At 41.9% G+C, this 20,317-nt stretch overlaps 1 protein-coding gene across 1 annotated transcript in view; it reads left to right on the plus strand.

The window, feature by feature from the left end:
* The window catches only part of LCAT3 (lecithin:cholesterol acyltransferase 3), a 231,960-nt gene that overhangs the window by 143,448 nt on the left and 68,195 nt on the right, over positions 1-20,317 (plus strand). The window contains exons 8-10 of the mRNA XM_089439563.1: positions 9,231-9,388; positions 9,490-9,544; positions 10,019-10,072. Of these exons, the coding sequence (XP_089295689.1) occupies positions 9,231-9,388; positions 9,490-9,544; positions 10,019-10,072 (267 nt within the window). The remainder of the gene's footprint in view (positions 1-9,230; positions 9,389-9,489; positions 9,545-10,018; positions 10,073-20,317) is intronic.

Genomic DNA, 20,317 nt, shown 5'->3' on the forward strand with positions numbered 1-20,317 from the left:
GCACCTGTCATAAAGAGGTCATCCACATAAAGTACCAAAATGAGAGGTTTATCATTTTCAACCTTAAAGTAAAGGTTCGGATTGGCTTCACTTCTAGTGAATCCCAACTTCATCAAATAGCTATCGATCCTCTCATACCAAGCCCGTGGTGCTTTCTTCAATCCATAGAGAGCTTTCTTCAACCTGCATACGTGGGATTCCCGATCATGAACCTTAAACCCCTCGGATTGTTCCACATAGACTTCCTCTTTGATTGAACCATGCAAGAAAGTGGTCTTGATATCCATCTGATGCAGGTTCCATCCTTGCGAGGCAACAAAGGCTATGATCGAGTGGATGGTGGTGTATCGGGCAACAAGTGCAAATATCTCATCGTAATCTATACCTTCCTTTTGAGAGAAGCCTCGAGCAACAAAGCGAGCCTTGAACTTTTCTGCACTTCCATCAGCTCCATGCTTGATTTGTAGAGCCACTTAGAGGTGATAACCGATTTTGTCTTGGGATCTAGGGACCACATCCCATATATCATTCTTCATGATTGACTCGTACTCTTCATTCATAGCATCCTTTCATACTTGATGCTTCACGACTTCTTCGAATGATGAAGGCTCATTTTGAATGATAGTGCTCATGGCGGTCAAATATTCCTGATACCTATTCGGCTCTTGCTTTCACGTAAATTCCCCCTTGGTGCAATGTGTCTCTCGGCATCTTCAAGAGTCTCCCTAAGCCATGAGGGTCTCCTCTTGGAGGAGGAAGGCTCCTGAGGGAGTGGATCAATAGGATCCGTAGGTTCATCAACTGCAGGCATCATTTCTTCCTCTTTTTCACCTTGATTTCCTGTGTCAGCTTCTTTGTCCTTCCTTAGGGTACGAAGGTTGTTGATCTTCCTGAGGGCCATATCTTCGTCGAAGGTGACATCATGACTTATCTCAATTTCATTTTGACTAGCCACATAAATTCTATATTGCTTAGGGTTTTCACTATAGCCCACAAAGATTCCTTTCTTCCCAGATGTACCCAATTTGCTACTTTTTTCTTTCGGCACATGAAAATATACGGGGCTTTCAAAAATTCTAAAATGAGAGACATCGGGTTTCTCACCAGTGAACATTTCCTCGGGATCTTGGAGTCCAATGCTTGATGAAGGCATCGGTTTTGAACATACACGACGGTATTTGCAGCTTTAGCCCTAAGTATCCTGCCAAGGAGTTTACAGGCATCATACCAGATATGTCGGAGTGGGTCAATTGCAATATATCTGTGGTCTTGCTATTATTTGAGGGCTAAATCACATGACAGGAGGACAGGAGACACGGAGGACACGTAAATACGAGTATTTGACATGAGACACAGCGACCTCGGAAACAGGACACGAAGGACACGTTATATATATATATATATATATATATATATATATATATATATAGATATTAAAAAATACTGAAACATAGTGCCTGATCCATATAGATATGAATCATGATGATATCTCTTTAGTATTTAGTCTACACTAGTTAGTATTTAGTATTTAGTAATTTACTAGTTAGTTTATTAATTTACTACATCAATGATGTTCACAATTCAATGCTCATTGTTCATGTTATAACTTATGTTATTAACTTCAAATAGGTTCGATCATGTTCAAATTTCACATAAGGTAGTTTATAAATTATAAATTTATGTGTTCAAACTTCACTATTGACCAAAGTGTTAATCGAGCTTTCTCTCCCATTAGACCTTGAAGGTGTAGTGAGCACATGACGGGGAGCTGGTCACTAGTGTATAATAAAGTTAAGTTCCATAGGCTATAACACAACTGCCCTTCTAAGCCATTTTATTAACAAAACATGGAATTACCATTGGTGCTTGGAAAGTGTGCACCTGGGGTCGCCCAAGGCAAGCTAGCAAAGCCTAAGTGATGAAGATGAATTACCCCAAGTGTGTTGGCTGATCTCCCTTTGGCTCTGCATTGAACTGCCCAGAAAATGAGCTGTTGGCTGTGAAGAATAGCTGCTAGGGCCTCCTCCGGTGCTCAAACAATTCTGGGAAATTAACCCCAAGCTCTCCACCAAATACCCACAAAAACCCAGGAAGGAATTGTCCAAGTGTTGACGAAGGAATTTCCCTTAATGGCACTGTCGTTGGGTAATTCAACCCACCTGTAGATCCTGCCACTGAATGCCCCCAAAATGACTGCAATCACCAACAAATCTCCTTCCCAAACTCCCCCACAAGTTTCAACCGAATTTTCCCTTCTCTCCTCAACCCCCATGTGTGACACTACCAATGACTGCACAGTGCCTGGGCTGCTACTGCTGGAAATTCTCCACACTCACACTACGCTACTCCCGGATCAATCTAAAAGGATGAGACTCCCTCCTTGGGCTATCACTCGAAGTCCACCGAAGCAAGAGGTGAGATTTACGCTTGGAAACCTCTTGTGCTCAACAAAACTGGCAGACTTGGCTTCAGCGTAAGCGTGCTAGTCTAAGAGAAAACTCAAATGATCAGGAATGCCCAAAAATGATTGCCGCGTTCTCTTTTGTCAAAGAGCCTCCCAAATGCTGATGTGGGCCCAACCATTGACTTTCCCCCACCAATCTCCCTCCAATTACTGTGTATTTCCTTGTGGGCCATATTTCTCTATGGGTGGCCCCCACTTACCACTAGCAGTTCGATTCTCTCCCCCTTCTTCTAATGTTTGGGCCTCCCTTTAACTCAAAAAAGTTCATGTGGGACCTCTAAACCCACCTTTCCTAAGTGCACGTACGAATTAATACAAAATTGGGCGAAATTGATATTTCCCCTTAGTAATATTGCGAATTGGGAATATCACATCCTTGTAGGGTTGCATAATCTGGCATACAAAATTGATGAATTCTAGAATTCTGGAAGTCTAGGATTCTGACATTCTGACATGATTTGATGATGATGGAATGCTTCTGAATGTGCTTTGCTCGTGGAACCTCTAACAAATCTTCAAATGCAATTTGAGTGATTAACAATGTGAATGCCTGTAACATTGATGCAAGTTTTTGTGACATGTAACCTGTGTGATGCGAGTTACTTATATCTCTTTCAATGATGTGAGTTCCAGTGATATATATGTCTCACTGAGTGGTGTGAGTTCTCTGTGTTGATGGGAGTTTCAGAGATGTTGATTTGGGGTAGCATCGGATGTGCTCTAGCCATGAAAATTGGTGGAGAGGCTAAAGCACATGAGATCTCCAAGGCCTAGAAATGGTTTGGACAGATTGTACCCGGTTTGGGAGATATTAAAATAATTCATATTTTTAATGGAGTTCCTAAGTCTAAACTTAGGAAAAATAAAATATTAATGGGTATTAATATAAAACTGGGTTATAAGGTTCCAAAAGTCATGGATCAAGCCAAATATAATCTTGGTCATTGATTAGAGATTTAATCTCGGCCATTGAAAGACCAATGAGAAAAGTATAAGAGGAGGCTTAAGGGTCAGTTGGAGAACACACCAGAGTGATTAGTCATTCATTTTGCTAGAGTGGGGTTGCTAAGCAAAGTTGAATCAGTGATCAGCAACGAGGGGCAGTGAGTACGAGGCAGAGAGGCAGAGACAATATTGAGAGACTAGCGTAGAAGCAGAGAGAGCGAGAGTAGCATCCAGTTCAGTCTACGCAGAGCCCAACAGAAACAACGCAGAGGCCAGAGTTGCGTCATCCACGCAGAGGATGCTTAAGTGACGCAGAGGGTCCCAGAGGCTGCGTAGTGCCTCAGAGGGCTGGTGCAGAGGGTTAGAGGGCTGACGCAGAGGCCAGAAGGGCCAACGCTGAGCTTTAGTTGTGCTAGAGAAGGTTTCGTGGGACAGGTTTTTTGAATACCTGTTTCCGGATATAGAGGTATTGCTGCCGTGTATTTTTCTCTGTCAGGTGAGCCGAATTAGGCACCCAGTTGTACTCAGATAGACTGCATAATAATATAACCCTCTGAATAGCTGCATCGGTTTCCCCGCATTAGGTTTTTCGGGGACATTTGTCCAAAAATAACGGTGTCACTTGTGTGCTTGTTTTCTTTCAGTTGATGATTTGTAGATGTTGTGACTGTATTGTGTTTACTTCGATATTTAAAGGTATTAAATAACTTGTTCGAATTTAAACAAGTAGAAGAAATAAACCAGCAGAATACAGATTAATTTTCTAACGTATAGACTTAGAAAATTCAACATGGTATCAGAGGGTGGTTGCAGATCACAGGTAAAATGAAGGCATCAGCTTAGCAGAGCATTTGCAGTAGATTTAGATGTCCCGAGTGACAAAGTTGATGCTTACAGAAAGCGACAGAGGAAGGAGTGACGCAGAGGGAATGTGTCATCAGTTTGGGCCAGAGAGAGGTAGCGCAGAGGCTGAGGAGGGCAGAAACAGGCTCACGCAGAGGTGAGATGGACTGACGTAGTTGGCTGAGGGAGCTATTTTGCCAGTGCCGGGATTGCGCAGAGCCAAGAGGCCCAATCCTTCAGTTACTGGGGCATAGGAGGCTGTGGGTAGATTGCGGAGCGAAGCTGGTGGGGTGCTATGGTTAGAACAATACCTTACAGGGCAACACCAAGGTAGAGGAAGTTGTTGCCGAGGCGGATTTCTAGCCAAGGAATCCGGATCAGTGTTGCAGTTGCCTAGACAATCGGAGAGGAGCAACTTGACGGTTGGCAGAAGGATTTCCAGGAGGGAAATCGGGACTCAGAGGGAGTCCACAAGAGAACTTCCAGACGGGAAGTAGAGGGACTCGGCAGGAGTAGAACTGAGAACTTCCAGGCGGGAAGTAGAGAGACTTGGAGGAGTCGACAAAAGAGTAGTGAGATGGCCGTGAATGGGCTGAGGGATCAGGATAGGATGGACGGAGTGGCCAACTTTGTGGTCTGGAAGGCTAGGATCTTGTCCATTCTAGACAGACATCGTATCAAGGGCTTCGCCTTGAGAGTGATGGCTATCCCAGTTGACCCAGTAGCTAATGAAAGGTACAAGGAGGCAATGGCTAAGGCAAAGTGCATCATCCTTGATGGGGTCAAGGATCATGTGGTACCACATATTGCTGAGAAGGAAACGACAAAGAAAATGTGGGACACTTTGAAGACATTGTACCAGCATACTTTCGTGCAGAGGAAGATGCTCCTGGAGAATCAGCTAAGGTCATACCAGATGCAGAAGGGAGAGCAAATAGATGTCTTCCTCGGTCGGTTGAAAGAGATTCGTGACCAACTGACTTCCATAGGGGCCATGTCGGATGAGGAATTAATGGTGAGGACTGCACTTAACATAGTATTTGAGGATTGGGAGGTATTTGTCTAGAGCATACTGGGCAGGACGAGTCTTCTGGATTGGGAAGAACTGTGGGCAACTCTTCGTCAAGAAGAGATCAGATGGCTGACCAAGGCGGGGAGTAGCGACAAAGGGGTCAGGATCAAGAAGGAGGAAGAAGAGGATGCGGCTCTAGCATCTGCGGGAAAGCAGGAGAAGAGGAAGAAGAAGGACCTCTCCAAGGTCAAGTGCTTCCATTGTGGGGAATTGGGTCATTTTGCGAACCAGTGTCTGAGGAAGAAGAGTAAGGGCAAGGCTTCTGACTCGAAGGGAGCGCCAGCGAAGGCCGATAAAGAAGTCGAGGAGAATGAAGATTGTGCCATGAGTGCTCATGTGCCACTTGAGAAGAAGTGGGGAGACATTGAGCTGTAGTCAGGAGGACTACAGGCGATTAGGGGTAGGATCCTTGAGGTACCCAACCTCTTGGATTATACTTCGCTACAGGAGCCCCGAAGAGGAGTAGCAGGATTGGCAGATGTAGGTAGAGACGAATGCGGATGAAGCTACAGAGAGTGCTACAGTGTAGGAGTCCCCGAGCAGCGCGAGGCTAGCAAGCTGCAACAGTGCGAGAAGCACGAGAGTGTTGCAACAATGCAGAATGGCACAATGAGGTTTGCAGCGATGCGAGATGCAGGGAGTTGTTGCAGCAACACAGAGGTCAGTAGAGGGAGCACTTGTTAGCGAGAGAGGGAGCTTCAGCATCAGGAGTGTTTCTAGCCTGACAGGGATGTCAGAAGTTGGGTGGATTAGTTACTTACTTCTCAATAACTGAGTTGCGGTGTAGTAGCACGATGTAGCATGATGAGAGGGGGATGCAGTGCAGATGCAGTGTTGGGAGGATGGACCAACAACAACATGGATTTAGAGGAAGTTGTCGTACGGATGTAGTAGTGGCAGTGGTAGGGCCATGGGCAGCAGTACAGGATGCAGCAATGCAGAGGATGTTGGGCGGGGAGGCTTAGCATCAGCACAGGGACTGGTTAATCAATGTGATACTCAGTGAGGAGTATTACTAGAGCATAGTTCTCGCTACGAGGGAGTGTTGATTTGGGGTAGCATCGGATGTGCTCTAGCCATGAAAATTGGTGGAGAGGCTAAATCACATGAGATCTCCAAGACCCAGAAATGGTTTGGATAAATTGTACCTGGTTTGGGAGATATTAAAATAATTAATATTTTTAATAGAGTTCCTAAGTCTGAACTTAGGAAAAATAAAATATTAATGGGTATTAATATAAAACTGGGTTAGAAGGTTCCAAAAGTCATGGATCAAGCCAAATCTAATCTTAGCCGTTGATTAAAGATTTAATCTCGGCCATTGAAGGACCAACGAGAAAAGTATAAGAGAAGGCTTGAGGGTCAGTTGGAGAACACACCAAAGTGATCAGTCATTCATTTTGCTAGAGCGGGGTTGCTAAGCAAAGTTGAATCAATGATCAGCAGCGAGGGGCAGTGAGTACGAGGCAGAGAGGCAGAGACAATACTGAGAGACCAGCGCAGAAGCAAAGAGAGCGAGAGAAGTAACCAGTCCAGGTTATGCAGAGCCCAGCAGAGATAGCGCAGAGGTCAGATGGATTGTGTCATCGACGCAGAGGCTGCTAGAGTGACACAGAGGGTCCCAGAGGCTGCACAGTGCCTCGGAGGGCTAACGCAGAGGATCAGAGCGCTGATGTAGAGGCTAGAAGGACCAGCGCTAAGCTTCAGTTGTGCCGAAGAGGGTTTCGTGGGACAGGTTTTTTGAATACCTGTTTCCGGATATAGAGGTATTGATGCCATGTATTTTTCTGTGTCGGGTGAGCCAGATTAGGCACCCAGTTGTACTCAGATAAATTGCATAATAATATAACCCTCTGAATAGCTGCACAAGTTTTCCCACATTGGGTTTTTTTGGGGACATTTGTCCAAAAATAACAGTGTCACTTGTGTGCTTGTTTTCTTTCAGTTGATGATTTGTAGATATTGTGATTGTATTGTGTTTATTTCGGTATTTAAAGGTATTAAATAACTTGTTCGAATTTAAACAAGTAGAAGAAATAAACCAACAGAATACAAATTAATTTTCTAACGGATAGACTTAGAAAATTCAACAAGAGATACAAAATGATGCAAGTTTCAAAGGCTTTTAAATGACAGATTTATGGCTAACTGAAAGGCTATTTTATGGACTAAACAAAGCAAAGTTTGGCGGGTTGACTTAGCACTTGGATCACTGGTTTGTTTTGACTTGGATTTCTCTTGTTGATGAAGAAGCTATAAGGAAAGGATTGATGGGTTTTTCCCTTGTGGGTTTTGCCCTTGCTTGGAGCCTCATTCTTGTGTCTCTTTGTGCATTGTATTTGTGTAATTGCTTGATGATTTAATGAATGAAGTAAAACTAAATGAAAAATGCATACATAAACAATCACAAGTAATTACCATGACAAGAAATTCCCTGTTGCATTGGAATTTCAACACCTTGACCTTTGGTTACTCCAAAACTTGTCAAATTTATCGAACCCTAGGTCTTGTGCCATCTTTTCTATGTCTCATCATAGAAAGTGAATTGCTTCCTTGTGAAGCCTTGGACCTAAGTTGTGTCTTCCTTGAAGAGCTCCTAGCAAGATCATTTCACTCATTAACCATAGAATATCTATTATAAGTGATCTCTATCCTACCGGAACTCCTTCCATCAGTTAAAATTTGTAAAGAGCAGGGTGTTCTAGCTGTGGGGTGACAGTGAGCCACTACCCCAATGTTGCTTTTTGGTCTAGCTTATGCTTTTTAGTGTTTCCCTCTCCAAGGCCTGCTAGATTTTGCGGCAACAAGGTCCATGGCATATCATCATCAAATAGTTGCTGGCAGGGGTTTCTAGCTGGCTGGCTGCCCAGCTAGCGATCAAATGTAGGAGAAACGTTTTCTCCTATGGGGTTACCCATTTTCGTGGGTAACAAGATTAATGATTCAAATCTAATATGTGATTTTAAGATGCAAGTGGGTCCTAAATGCAATCTGATTTGAGGTTTTTAAATGCTGTAAATTACAGATTGCTAAACAGAAAATCTAGAGATGAATTGTGAAGCTGTGTAGTTGGTTGACAAGGGAAGAAACTAGTGTATTTTCTTTAGAGTTTATAGGTGTAAATTGATAAGTAAGATAGATAAAATTTTAGAAGATCAACTACTTATCCAGACATTAATTTTGGAAGAGGAGATCTCTCCAACTTTTCTGACTGTTTTAGGTTACTAGACTGTTTAGTCTGGCCACAGTCTCCCCTTCTATATAAATACAGAAGTTAACCATTACTGTTAAAAATTAGTATTAAACATCGATGTGTTTATCATTTCTTCCTTGCTTCAGAGGAATTTTCTCCCATTTCTTCTGTAAAGTAGGGAAATGGTTGTTCAAATATAGTCCAGAGACCTGTATGGCCTATGAACTCAAGGTTACCTTTCGACCAACCAGGCATGTAGTGGTCTAATTTTTAATTGTTGTTATTTAACTGTTTTCTGTGTAATAATAGTTTCCCACAGACTTGATCTAAATAAGTGGGATCCTGCATATTCTTTTCTGGTATATTTTATACTGTATTCAGAAGAAATTTGTCAAAATCGATCTAAACTGCTCTATAAAATATATCTTATTATACAGTCGACATATAAGCTACAGTTCAGTGTTTGCTGCAGGTATTCTTTCTACATAAAGAAACCATTCAGCTTTCTCAATATATCAATATAAATGAAGTTTGTCTATTCTTACCCATACATGTATAACATTCATAATGAATTGTCTGGTAAAATCGGATAATAATGAGAAAACAGAACGACTTAAGATAACAGGAGTTTCGTTGGTTTTAGGCAGACTATTTTCTGAGACTGTCTCGCTGGACATTTGAAGTGCTTATGCCAAGTTTTTCCGTTTTGACAGTTGAACTATGATGGGAAGTCAATACCTGTACCATTCAATATGGCCATCTTTGAATGGTCATTGGAAACTCGCCGAATCCTTGATACAGCAAAGCTACCAGATGGAATTAAATTTTATAATATTTTTGGCACAACAAATGAAACACCTTTTAGTGTCTGGTATGCTCTTCACTCTGAGAGCATTAAAGTCTAATAATACGAAGAAAGGAATCAATTTGTCAAGCAGTGTGATTTAATGCTTTTCTTGGTGCATGTTGTAGCTATGGAACAGAAACTTCCCCGATTGACAAGCTGGAAGAAATTTGCAGTTCACAGGTACAAGTTTTTTTTACATCGTAGTAACTCCAAATTATTTATTTGGTGAAAAAGATGTAAATTCATATTGCTTATCATCATGAAAAGAATCCTGTCTACTTCAGGACTGCATATTCAACATAAACAAACATCTGCTCACCTCTTTTTCTTGCCTTTTCTCATATCAATCATGTATATCAATGTGCGTGTTCTGTTTATGTTCCTTGGGATTATTCCCATAAAGATGGTGTTTCTGTTCAAAATTTTGCTGAAACTGTATCCATATAACATCCTCTGTTTAAATTTTGCAGTTCTACTGGCCCACTGGGTTCATGCATTTAGAAACTAATCGTAGTTTTGGCTATTTCAATGCATTGGCCTGTATTCCAATCAAAGCATTGTAATCCTTGGTTACTTATTGAATTCCTTTATTTCAACCAAGATATTGTATATTTTTGCTCTCTAACGAAGTTGTAATTCTCATCTTATTTCCAGCGTCATTATTCTTATGTGGATGGAGATGGAACTGTTCCTGCAGAGTCAGCAAAGGTAATATACGATGGTATAATACGGTTTTATAAGAATGCAAAGACACATGAGAAGAAATTTTCAGACTATTTGAATTCATGTTTTGATTCAAAAGTGATGCATGGCAATTCAATGACAAATTAATTTCCATTTCATTGTGCCTGCTTTGTAAGGAAGAAATTGTTTCCTGATATTTTTGAAAGGTTCTCTTAGCTTTAGAACAGATGTCAGCTTACATGTCATAAAAGTGAAACTGAAAAAATAGAAACGTGCCTGTATTTGTCCAAGTTTGATGAGGAAGCTAAAGGCATAAGCAATCACAAGCACCAAAAATAGCAGTGTGATGATTCTATATATCCCATGGTAACACAAATGGAAAAACAAGGAAAAATAAAGTTAGCGATCAATAGCTAAGTTTGAAGTTTAGACTGGTAAAATATTATTTCCAACTCATTTGATCTCCTTTTATAGGAAAAGTTTTGATTTATTTTTAGAGGCAGCTATTGATTTATTTTGAGAGGTCCCATTGTCGCTTGGAAATGTACAAGGTTAATGAGGCAATGGATACATACTATGGGCTGGAGTATTGTTGCATGCCAATACAAAAAGTCAATGTTGGTCAAAGTTAATGTTGAAAAAACTTCAGTGCAGGAAGGATCTCTGTTGAATAATGTTAAATGTGCTTCTGATCACCCTCATATTGACTCATTTGAAGTGCAACACAAGTTGGCTCTAGTAAGGGCTTACTTAAGCCCCTTGAAATTCTTACACAAGGAAGGGTGGTTGGAGTTGCTAAAATTTTACATACTCTCATTGAATTTCCTCACTCCTAGATGTCTCATCCCATTCATTCCACTTGTCATCACCTGATCAATGCCTGGTACAAGATATCCATAGATGCAGGTGCTAGACTCTAGAGTCACAGACTGATATGAACCTTCCAGGAGGTTATCCAGTGCATGCAGTACCTTCAAACATGCAAGATGTCAAGCAGATTCATGAGAATGTGAAGCTATTTTTAGCATATACGTTTGTTTTCATATGTTTCTATTTTAAAAAGTGTTTTTTAGATGTTTCTATTTTGGAAAGTCTCACGGTTGTTGCATGTGGACATTCTAGAAAACATTTCTATTAATACGTGTCTATTTTTAAATACTTTTATTTTTGGACATGGACATTGTTACCTTTGAGGGGGATCACTTCTGTTTTAGAAATGTCTTTTTGTAAGCATTACCATTTTTGGAAGTTTCTATTTTTAGTTGAGGTGACTGCTACATATGGAGACAGTGAGGATGCAATTGCAAAGCACTCTTTTCTGAATGATGAATCATCCTTTGACCTAGCCAATGAGGCATGTTACCCACCATTTTGTGGGTGATATCCCTTGGAGAAATTTTTTCTCCAAGATGGTCCTCAACTGGTAGCCAGCAACCCCTTGCAGCCACCAGCTAGCTCATTGTGCCATTTCCCCACCATTTGAGCCAATCATGTGGTCTCTCGCCCATCTGCCATGATTGTATGTTTGAAGGTGGGCCTCCCGAACCTAAAGGTATGCCTTGTCATTTGGTAGTTGAGTATTATAGTTTGCTTATCATGGACACTTCTGGGCATGGATTAATGGGGATATTCGGCGGAAAGAATGGGTTAGGTTTGTGCCCTTGTCCCCTAGACCCCTTTTGGATATTAACCTTGCATTCTAGTTGTTGGCTTAGGGGGTCCTGTCCCAGGTTCAAAGTTAGTTGTGCCAACCAACAAAACCCTACACTACTGGCCCATTCGGCAACAATCCGCGTAGCGTAGGCTGCAGTCTCAACCGAAGCAGTATGGGGGGATGTTGGAACCAAGTTTCTGCATCTAGAGATCAATGTGGTGTCTTTTAGTGCCCTAGATTTGCCTTCGCGCAGATCTATAAGACCTTAGGGATCGGTACTGCAACTCCCTTTAAAGTTTTAAACAACCTCTAGACCTTCGTGAAGGTCTACGATTGGTCTTTGCGGACCCTTAACAGTTGCATCATCCACTTATGTGCATCAGAAAATAACCCTAGATCTGAGCTCGCGCAGATCTACTTAAGTATTTAATAAACATAACATAATGTACTATAATCTTTGTGAAAGTACTTAACATGTAGTGTGTATAGTTATTAAAACTTATTCCATAGATGTTGAAATTTTTAAGTTTACTTAGTTTAGAAACCCTTCATGCACTTTTTATGATTTATTCCTACCTACTTGTTATTTTTCTTTAACAAGTTATTTACAAAATAAATATTGAAAATAAACACCAGTGCATGCTCAACATATTATAGATCAACAAATAAAAGAAACAAGAACAAACACACCACATGACGCCATTATTTTTTGGACCAATGTCCTCGGAAAAACCCAATGCAGGAAAACCGGTGCAACTATCTGAGGGTTTTCTTATTAAGCAATATCAGAGTACAATCTGGGTGCCGAAATTGGCCTACCCAACAGAGAATTTCCTTAGCAGCTATACCTCACAGTTTGAGAGAAATCTCCTGGCTGAAACCTCGGAAAATCCTTCTGGTAGCTCCTCAGCACAAAACTGCTCTGCAACCCTAGCGTCTGCCGAATCTGGACTGCGTCAGCCCCTCTCTGTCTCATGATGGGCCTGCGTCAACCTTTCTTGGCCTGCGTCGGCCCTAGGAGGACTTGTGTCAGCTTTCTGGGCCTCTGCGTCAGACACACTGGCCTCTCTGGTGCTCTGCACAGCACTTCCGACACAATCTTTGCCTTTTCTGTTTCTCTGTACTCAATGCCCCTCAGCTGCTTTCCCGATCACTGATTCTATCTCTCTTAGCAAACGCCACTCTAGAGAATAGAATGACTGATCACTCTGGTTCAATTTCTCAGCAAACCCCGCTCCAGGAATTGAACTCACTGGTCTCCCTCAATGTGTTCTCCAATTGCCCCTCAAGCCTCCTCTTATACTTTTTCTGTTGACATCTCAACGGTCGAGATTAAGTCCCTAATCAACGACTAAGATTAGATTTGGCTTGATCTATGTCTTTTGGACCATTCTAACACAGATTCATATTAATACACATTAATATTTTATTTTCCCTAAGTTTAGACTTAGGGACTCCATTAAAAATATTAATTATTTTAATATCTCCTGATCTATTTAGAATCTGCCCAAACCCTTTCTGGGTATTGGAGACCTTATGTGCTCCAACCTCTCCACCAAATTTCGTGGCTAGAGCACATCCGATGCTACCCCAAATCAACAATAGAGTCACGCATCATTAGATCAATACTTCATAAATACATTATTCATCCACAACATATATCACAATTATAAGTAAACAGAAGTAAACAGATAAACACAAGAATTCTTCGATAATCTTCTTTATTGATCTTCAGTTTAGGATTTACAGACTCAAAACTACCCTACGCACTCAGCTGCAGGGGTTTGTGCACTCAGCTACATACTCTATTTAGGTCTCTGCGCACTCAGCTGCAGAGCCTTTATGTTCTATCTGACCACGTCTCTGTGCTATCTTCTATTGACCCATTACTACCTGATCTGTGCCTTAGACTCTCTGAGACACACCTATTTATACAATCCCATGGTCTGCGGAGCGTGGGTAGATCTCAACGCTGACTCATCTTTACATAAACAAGGGGCTAAAACCTCTTTGACTCCTAATCATCTATGCGCTCCGCATCCACAAATAGCGGATACTTTACTTATTTTACAAAAATTACATCAAAACTTGGGTTCTTAACCCCATAACTGACCCAGGGGACCCCATCCCAATAGGCCTCCAACACAAAGATCGTGACTCGCCCTTGAGTCACTCGGTTGGCGTTGCGATCTTGCTGCGAAGATCCCCCAGCTCCATCTGTACTACAGGCAACTTCTGCAGCGCTCTATGTGGCTGCCTGCTTGACCTCTTCCACTAGCTTCTCTGTAGCTGGTCCTTCTGCGGCTAGCCTCATCGTCTATTGCGTCTGTTGCAAGCCCTTGAGCTTATCCTGAATATTTGTCGATATATGATAAGCTTCTTCCAACCAAGGCTCCAGCTTGGCCTTAAGTAAGGCGTCCTTTTTCTGTGTTGCTTTCACCTGTGCGAGGAGTTGCTTCCCCTCCTGCAACTTGGCTAGGTGTTGCATTGGTGCAATGGAGAGTGTCGTTGCCCTGACTTCATCGTACTGCTTCTGCAGCTCCCTAATCTTAGTATTCAGTATCTGTAAGTTTGGATCCTCCTATAGATTAGTGACCAACTCCATGGCCTGCTTGAATACTGTTGTGTAGTCTACAACTGTGGTGTCCAGAGTAGCCAGGCCTTCCTTGATCGCGGCTCCACGCTGCTCCCGGACCTCCAGCAGAGTCGATGGCTGCATCTTCAATTGCAGCTCGGTGATCTTCATGTTGAGTTCAAATTGAACTCGGTTAACTTCTGCCTTTGCTTTGCGCACTCCAGCGGGTAACTTCTTGACCTTCGCTTCTGGCTATGCATCTTCAGGAATATGAAGCTCAGGAACAATTCTGCATGCCTCCGCAACCACTGACTCCAATCGTGAACTGTGCACCTAGAGCACCACCTTTTCTTCAGAAATCTATGTCTTCTCGGCGAACAGCTACTGATTATTAACCTTGATCTCACTAACAGTACTAAGTGCTCGTTGTTCCCGAAGGCGAAGTTCCTCCACAACTCCCTGTAATAGCGCATGCAACGACTCCAGTTGCATTGCGACAAGATTCAGGCCCATCTTCGGTACTCTATCAAGAAGGGCATGTTGTTCCTCAGTGTCGGCGTGCATTGAACCTGTAGGCAGGGGGAAGACTCGCACATCCATTGACGGCCATGGAATTATCTCCGCGCCTGTAGTTTGTCCTTGCGTCGAACTGCCTGCTGCACCACTCACTTTTCCAACGTCTGCTTGGAGCTTGGTTGCTTGGAGCTACAACTCGCGAAGATCCTTCTGCACTCCCCCTAAAGTTTGTATGTACTGTTGTTCCAACTGTTGCAGTACTTTTGTGGCGACGTCCCTGACTTTATCACTGATCTCATCTAGATCGCTTTCTGTGAGCACCAAGGGGTCAACCTGTGTTTTCTGAGCCTTCTGCTTCTTCCTCGATCCAGCTTGCTATTCCAATTCTCGCCTTTTCACAACGAAGGGGGTGCGCTCCCTTCCTCGCCTCCGCCGCCTTGCCTTGTTTTGGTCTCTGTTGTTGTCGAATGTGACTTGTCACCTTTCTGGGTCTCGCGCTGCACCTGCTTTGCCTTCTCCTTGGCAATGTGTTCCTCCTCGACCCGAGCCTTTTCTGCGGCATCCTTCTTCTTCTGCGCAGCCTGTTTGGCTGCCTCTTTCCTTTTCTTTGTGGCCACACTCTCTACACCTGTGCTTGGCCCAACAACTAGATCTGAAGGGGTGCGCCACTACTTCCTGCACATCATACTCCGTTACCAAATAGGGCAAGTCATACTACTTCTGTGCGGGATCCTTCCGTGCCTGGATATAGACCCGGTGGAAGTCAGCCTTGAACGCCGCATAGGTTGACAACCATGTGTACAAGTTGGGGACAATGTTGGGTGCTGGTTTACTACCATACGGAGACTTTCTTCCATCAGGACCCAAAAAATCTTAGTCTCTGTGACGCGCACGGGGTCCTTCGTAGCCCATAGGGAGGCGAACTGCGCGGCCTCCAACAATCCTTCTTCCAACGGAGGAAACTAGCTATCCTCTGGCATCTCCCATGCAACCAACACAATGGAGAGCAACAACCAAGCGTAATGAAATGACTTGGTGTCATCCTGGGCCTCGCGGAAATTCGCGAGGAATTCTTGGCATAGGTACCTGGACCAATTGAATAGTACGCCTTTTGCGCACTGAGCCACTAGAGATACGACAAACGTCGGAACTTCATCTGTGCGGCACTTCCTCATCACCTTGCCAGCTAATATTTCACACGGACAATTGAACTGCAAGGTTGTTTATTGACAGGATGGAATACCCTTGCGCCTTCTTCACAAGTTTATAATCATTTTCCATGCGCTCAGTCAGCTCCTTCTCTCCTGTCTTTTCGCCAAACTCCTTGGACAGATTCAAACCTTAATGAGGCAGGTGGGTGATCCTGTGGATAAGCATATCTATGATGGGTATAGGCCCTCCTAGCCATAAACAACCATCATGTACCAAAGTGAGCAACTGGCATATGCAAGTTGTGTTAATTAGGGTGCGGTGGTAATGTGGCACCCAAAGCAAGTTGAGCAGCCAAGATTTCTCAACACTGCGGGCCCATTCCTCTGTTTCCAGCGTTGTCACACTTGTGCTTTCATAATATACTCGTTTCATGAAGTTATCCATCGCTAAGTGTGGGAACTTAGCGTGATCAGCTAAATCCCAATCCTCCATCTTCAGTAACGGACTCGCGCAAGCCACGGACCTTCAAAAGGCACCTACTCACGTAGCAGGGGTGTGGAAATGACAAATTTCTCAGAGTCCGAGTCTTTTGGAATCTTTTCCTTTACCTTCCTCGGAGGGATATACTGAGGGAGCTTTGTGAGGGTCTCCACTCCTTCGGCATCGACATCTTTTGTTCCTTGACCTTCTTCAGCCTCCAGGACTACAACCTTTTCTTTGCCTTTTGCCAGTTGCTTGTCTTTTTTTCTGGGTTGCTGTCATGGTATGCTTCCTTAGGGAAGTGTGCATCTGGATCGGCTTCTTCTGCTTCTCCTTTCCCATGGATTGCTTCGGCCTTGGCGACCTCGGCGCCGTGTGCACCACAGGGGTAGCTTCAGCACTGGATATTTTAGGGCCTGGGGTGTTAGTACTGCTGCTTTCGCACTCAAAGCCTTCGCGGGGTTCATGGTAGTCATCTTCTCCATAAACAACTCATGGGCTTTGTTGTCTCACAGAATGTCTAGGCACAACGACAACGCTTAGATCGGGGGCTGTCACCTTGATCCCCAATATCTCCATTTAAGCTGTCTCCCTACAGTAGGCTAAGGGGGGTAAACCCTATAGAAAAATGGAATAAAGAAGAGCTAGTTGGGAACCAACCAGTAAGGGAGACACAGCAAGGTGATCAAGTACTTGATTAAGATTTAACAAGACTTAGAATTTGATTAGATTTTAAATGGTTAATACCAGTGCCTTATGGAGTCAATGATCTTGCTAGGGAAATGAAGACCAAGTAATCGATTAGCAACTGCTGCTTAGGAAACAGAGATATGAAATCTATTTATAATTTCACGATAGAATTCTTTAACAATCGCTTGAAACTATTTGCAAAATGTCTAACATATAACGAGCATTAAATAATTCAAGCAAAGACGATCAATTTTAATAGATGCAAGATATTCAACAGATGCACAATGTTCTAGCAATTAAATTTCTAGAGATCCAATACTTTAAACAAGCACAAAATTTAAATGCTAACTAGTTTAGATCCTAAAGTTGAAAGATTTATGCTTAGTGACCCAATTCTAGGAAAATGTACCACTCTCCAATAGTTAATCTTAAGATGCAAAAAAAAAAAAATTAAGCGTGTTTAACTATAGAGAAGTAAAATATTGATACCACAAAAATTCGCCTTTATATCTTGTCCTTAGTACAAAAGACACCAAGAAAGAAATAAAAATTTGACAAATTTAGCTGGTTCTTTAGGAAATCTTTTTCAATATGCTTAAGTAAAACTTAATGTGGCAAATAAGAAGAATGTGCCCAAAAGAAATCAAAAGATTTATTAATTAAAAAAAATAAAAAATTAATGGGCCAGAGGCCACACAAAATATGAAAATGAAGCCCCTTTTTTTTTAATAGTATTTTTTTTTTGACTTTTTAAATTTTAGGATTTTTTAATTAGATTTTAAAAATTTTTAGAAAGGAAAATCAAAATCAAAGTGAAAAATCAAATAAAATAAAAAAAAAGGAAATAAAACAAAAGCAAACTTAAACTCCCCTTTTTTTAATTATTGTTTTTAGATTAACAAACAAAATCAAAATGAGTTAGGACAAAACAAAATTCATAAACTTAAATAAATCTAACCTTGGATTTTTATGTTTTAGATTTATTTTTTCTTAAATCAAATTGAAAAAAAATGGAAATCGAAATTAATAAAAGCAAACCAAAAGATCAATAATAAAAAATAAATTATACAAACCCTAAACTAACGTAACACAAAAGAAGTCTAAACTTCACCATGAAAAATCGATTTTTTATGTTTTACTGTGTGTGTAGGTGAGAAGAATGGTTCGATGGCAGTGTTAAAGGGAAAATGAGGAAGCAAAACGTAGGCCTACGGGCAGAAAGATTTGTTGAATGGAGCTGCAGACTGGCAGCGAGGAGCAAGGGAATGAAACGCGTGAGGGAAGAGGGTTTCGGATGAGGAAGAAAGGCAGGGAAAGGAAGATGTGACAATTGGAGTTGTGATGGGAGGATGGACGCAGGCAGAGGGGAGCGAGCTGAGGGTTACGCAGGTTGAGGGTAGCGAAGAACACACATGAGATAGGGATAGGGATCAATGCAGAGGTGAACAGGCAACGGAAGTGGGTTTCGACGGCAGAAGAAGGACCGAGGTATGGACCTGCGTGAGGTTTGAAGGGGAGCGATGGCAGCGAAGGATGAGGGAGCATGCAGGCTTATATGGCAAAGAAGGGGGACAAAGCTAGGAGGCTGCGAGCTAAGGAGATGGTTTCGAGTAGCAACGAGGATGAGCCACAGGTAATACGCTGCAGGTTGGATGGAAAGGTGGGACGCAAGAGAAAGAAAAAGCTGGCGGGAGGATTTGGCAGTGGGTGAGGGTAAAGAGCAGACAGATGAAGACGCAGTATATGGCAGTGTACAGGTGATGAGAGCTACGGATCGATGGAGGGTTATGCAAGCATGGATTGATGGTGCTGGAATAAAGCAACGGATTTGTAGTTTGAGGCTTCGATGGAAGAGATCTGCGCAATGGAGAGGAGCTCTGGAATTGATGGTTTAGGCAGCGTTCAGACGTGTGGATGGAAGCTGTAGCAGTGAATAGAAGGTGCAAACAATGGTGGGAATGACAGTTTGTGGGAACGTGAGAAGCTTGGGTAGACGGCTCAAACACACAGCAACAAAACCTTAAAAAAAAACTCGAAGAATAATTCTGCTGGAAAAAACCCCAGGCAACAAACAAAATGGAAAATCGCTGCCCAATAAAACCATGAAATTTCCAGATTAAAATGTTATATTCTGCTTCAGGATTTATTAATAAAACCCTTAAAAAAATTTCCCCAGATTTTTGAAAAGATTTGAAGCCGTGGATTGCAAAACAATGCCACTGCAAAAGCTGGTTTTGAGGCCAGATCTTACCCTCCAGGGCCTATATCTGGCTTCAAAATCAAACTTCACCTTCAGATTTGCAACCTGTTCCTGAAAACACAAACACCTAGAATCTTGATATACAAAAATAAGTGAAACCCCAGAAACCCTATTTAGAAAAATTAATTTTTTTTATAGATCTATGCACAGGAACAATAGATCTATCAAATCTGGCGAGTGTGAGTCCAACTCTACTCCCAAATCTGATAATCTAAGGCTCTTTAAAGCCAGATTTATCAATTTAGCATAGAAAAATTTTGAAAATTTTAATTTAAATGGAGGTGCTTCACCCAAAACCCTTCATGCATCAAAAATAAAGTTTCTTATGATAAGCTCGGGATCCAATCAAGCTGGGCTTTTCAGAAAATACTAATCGCGAGTTGGCTGGTCCAACTGAAAACTTCCCCGAACGCCTGATGATCCTAAAAATCAAGAGTTTCATGCACAACTCAATTCAACCATTAACGTAGAGCGAGAAAACGGTAATAAAATTCAGATTTAATAGAGATACCTGCTATTATTTCAAAATTTATATTACCATCCAAACCCTAGTGATTGAGCAAGATACCTATGCTCAAATCACTCCTCAGAAAGCTAACATCAACGGCTAAAAAGAAATCTATACATGAAAATAACACATCTTACAGCATTTCCATGAAGAGTAACACCAGCAGAAATTAACTCCAAAGTCTTTCTTTATTGCTCATAAAAAGATTATAAGAGAGCTTTTCTTAGCACACGACTCAAAAATCGAATGATCTCAACTGACCACTGACCTCCTATTTAAATATAAGTCTTCCAACGGCTAGTTCGAGTGATCCTTGTCAAAGTGATCTCGATCGTTGATGAGGATCAAAATTTCTTTTAATCTCATCCGTCGAAATTTTAATTATTGAGAAAATTTCAAAATTTTCAATTAAATGCATTTTAATTAATTCAAAA

Source organism: Pinus tabuliformis, chromosome 9 (assembly GCF_031772625.1).
Source record: "Pinus tabuliformis cultivar Carrire ecotype Pingquan chromosome 9, CPIR1, whole genome shotgun sequence".
NCBI classification, from domain to species: Eukaryota; Viridiplantae; Streptophyta; class Pinopsida; order Pinales; family Pinaceae; genus Pinus; species Pinus tabuliformis.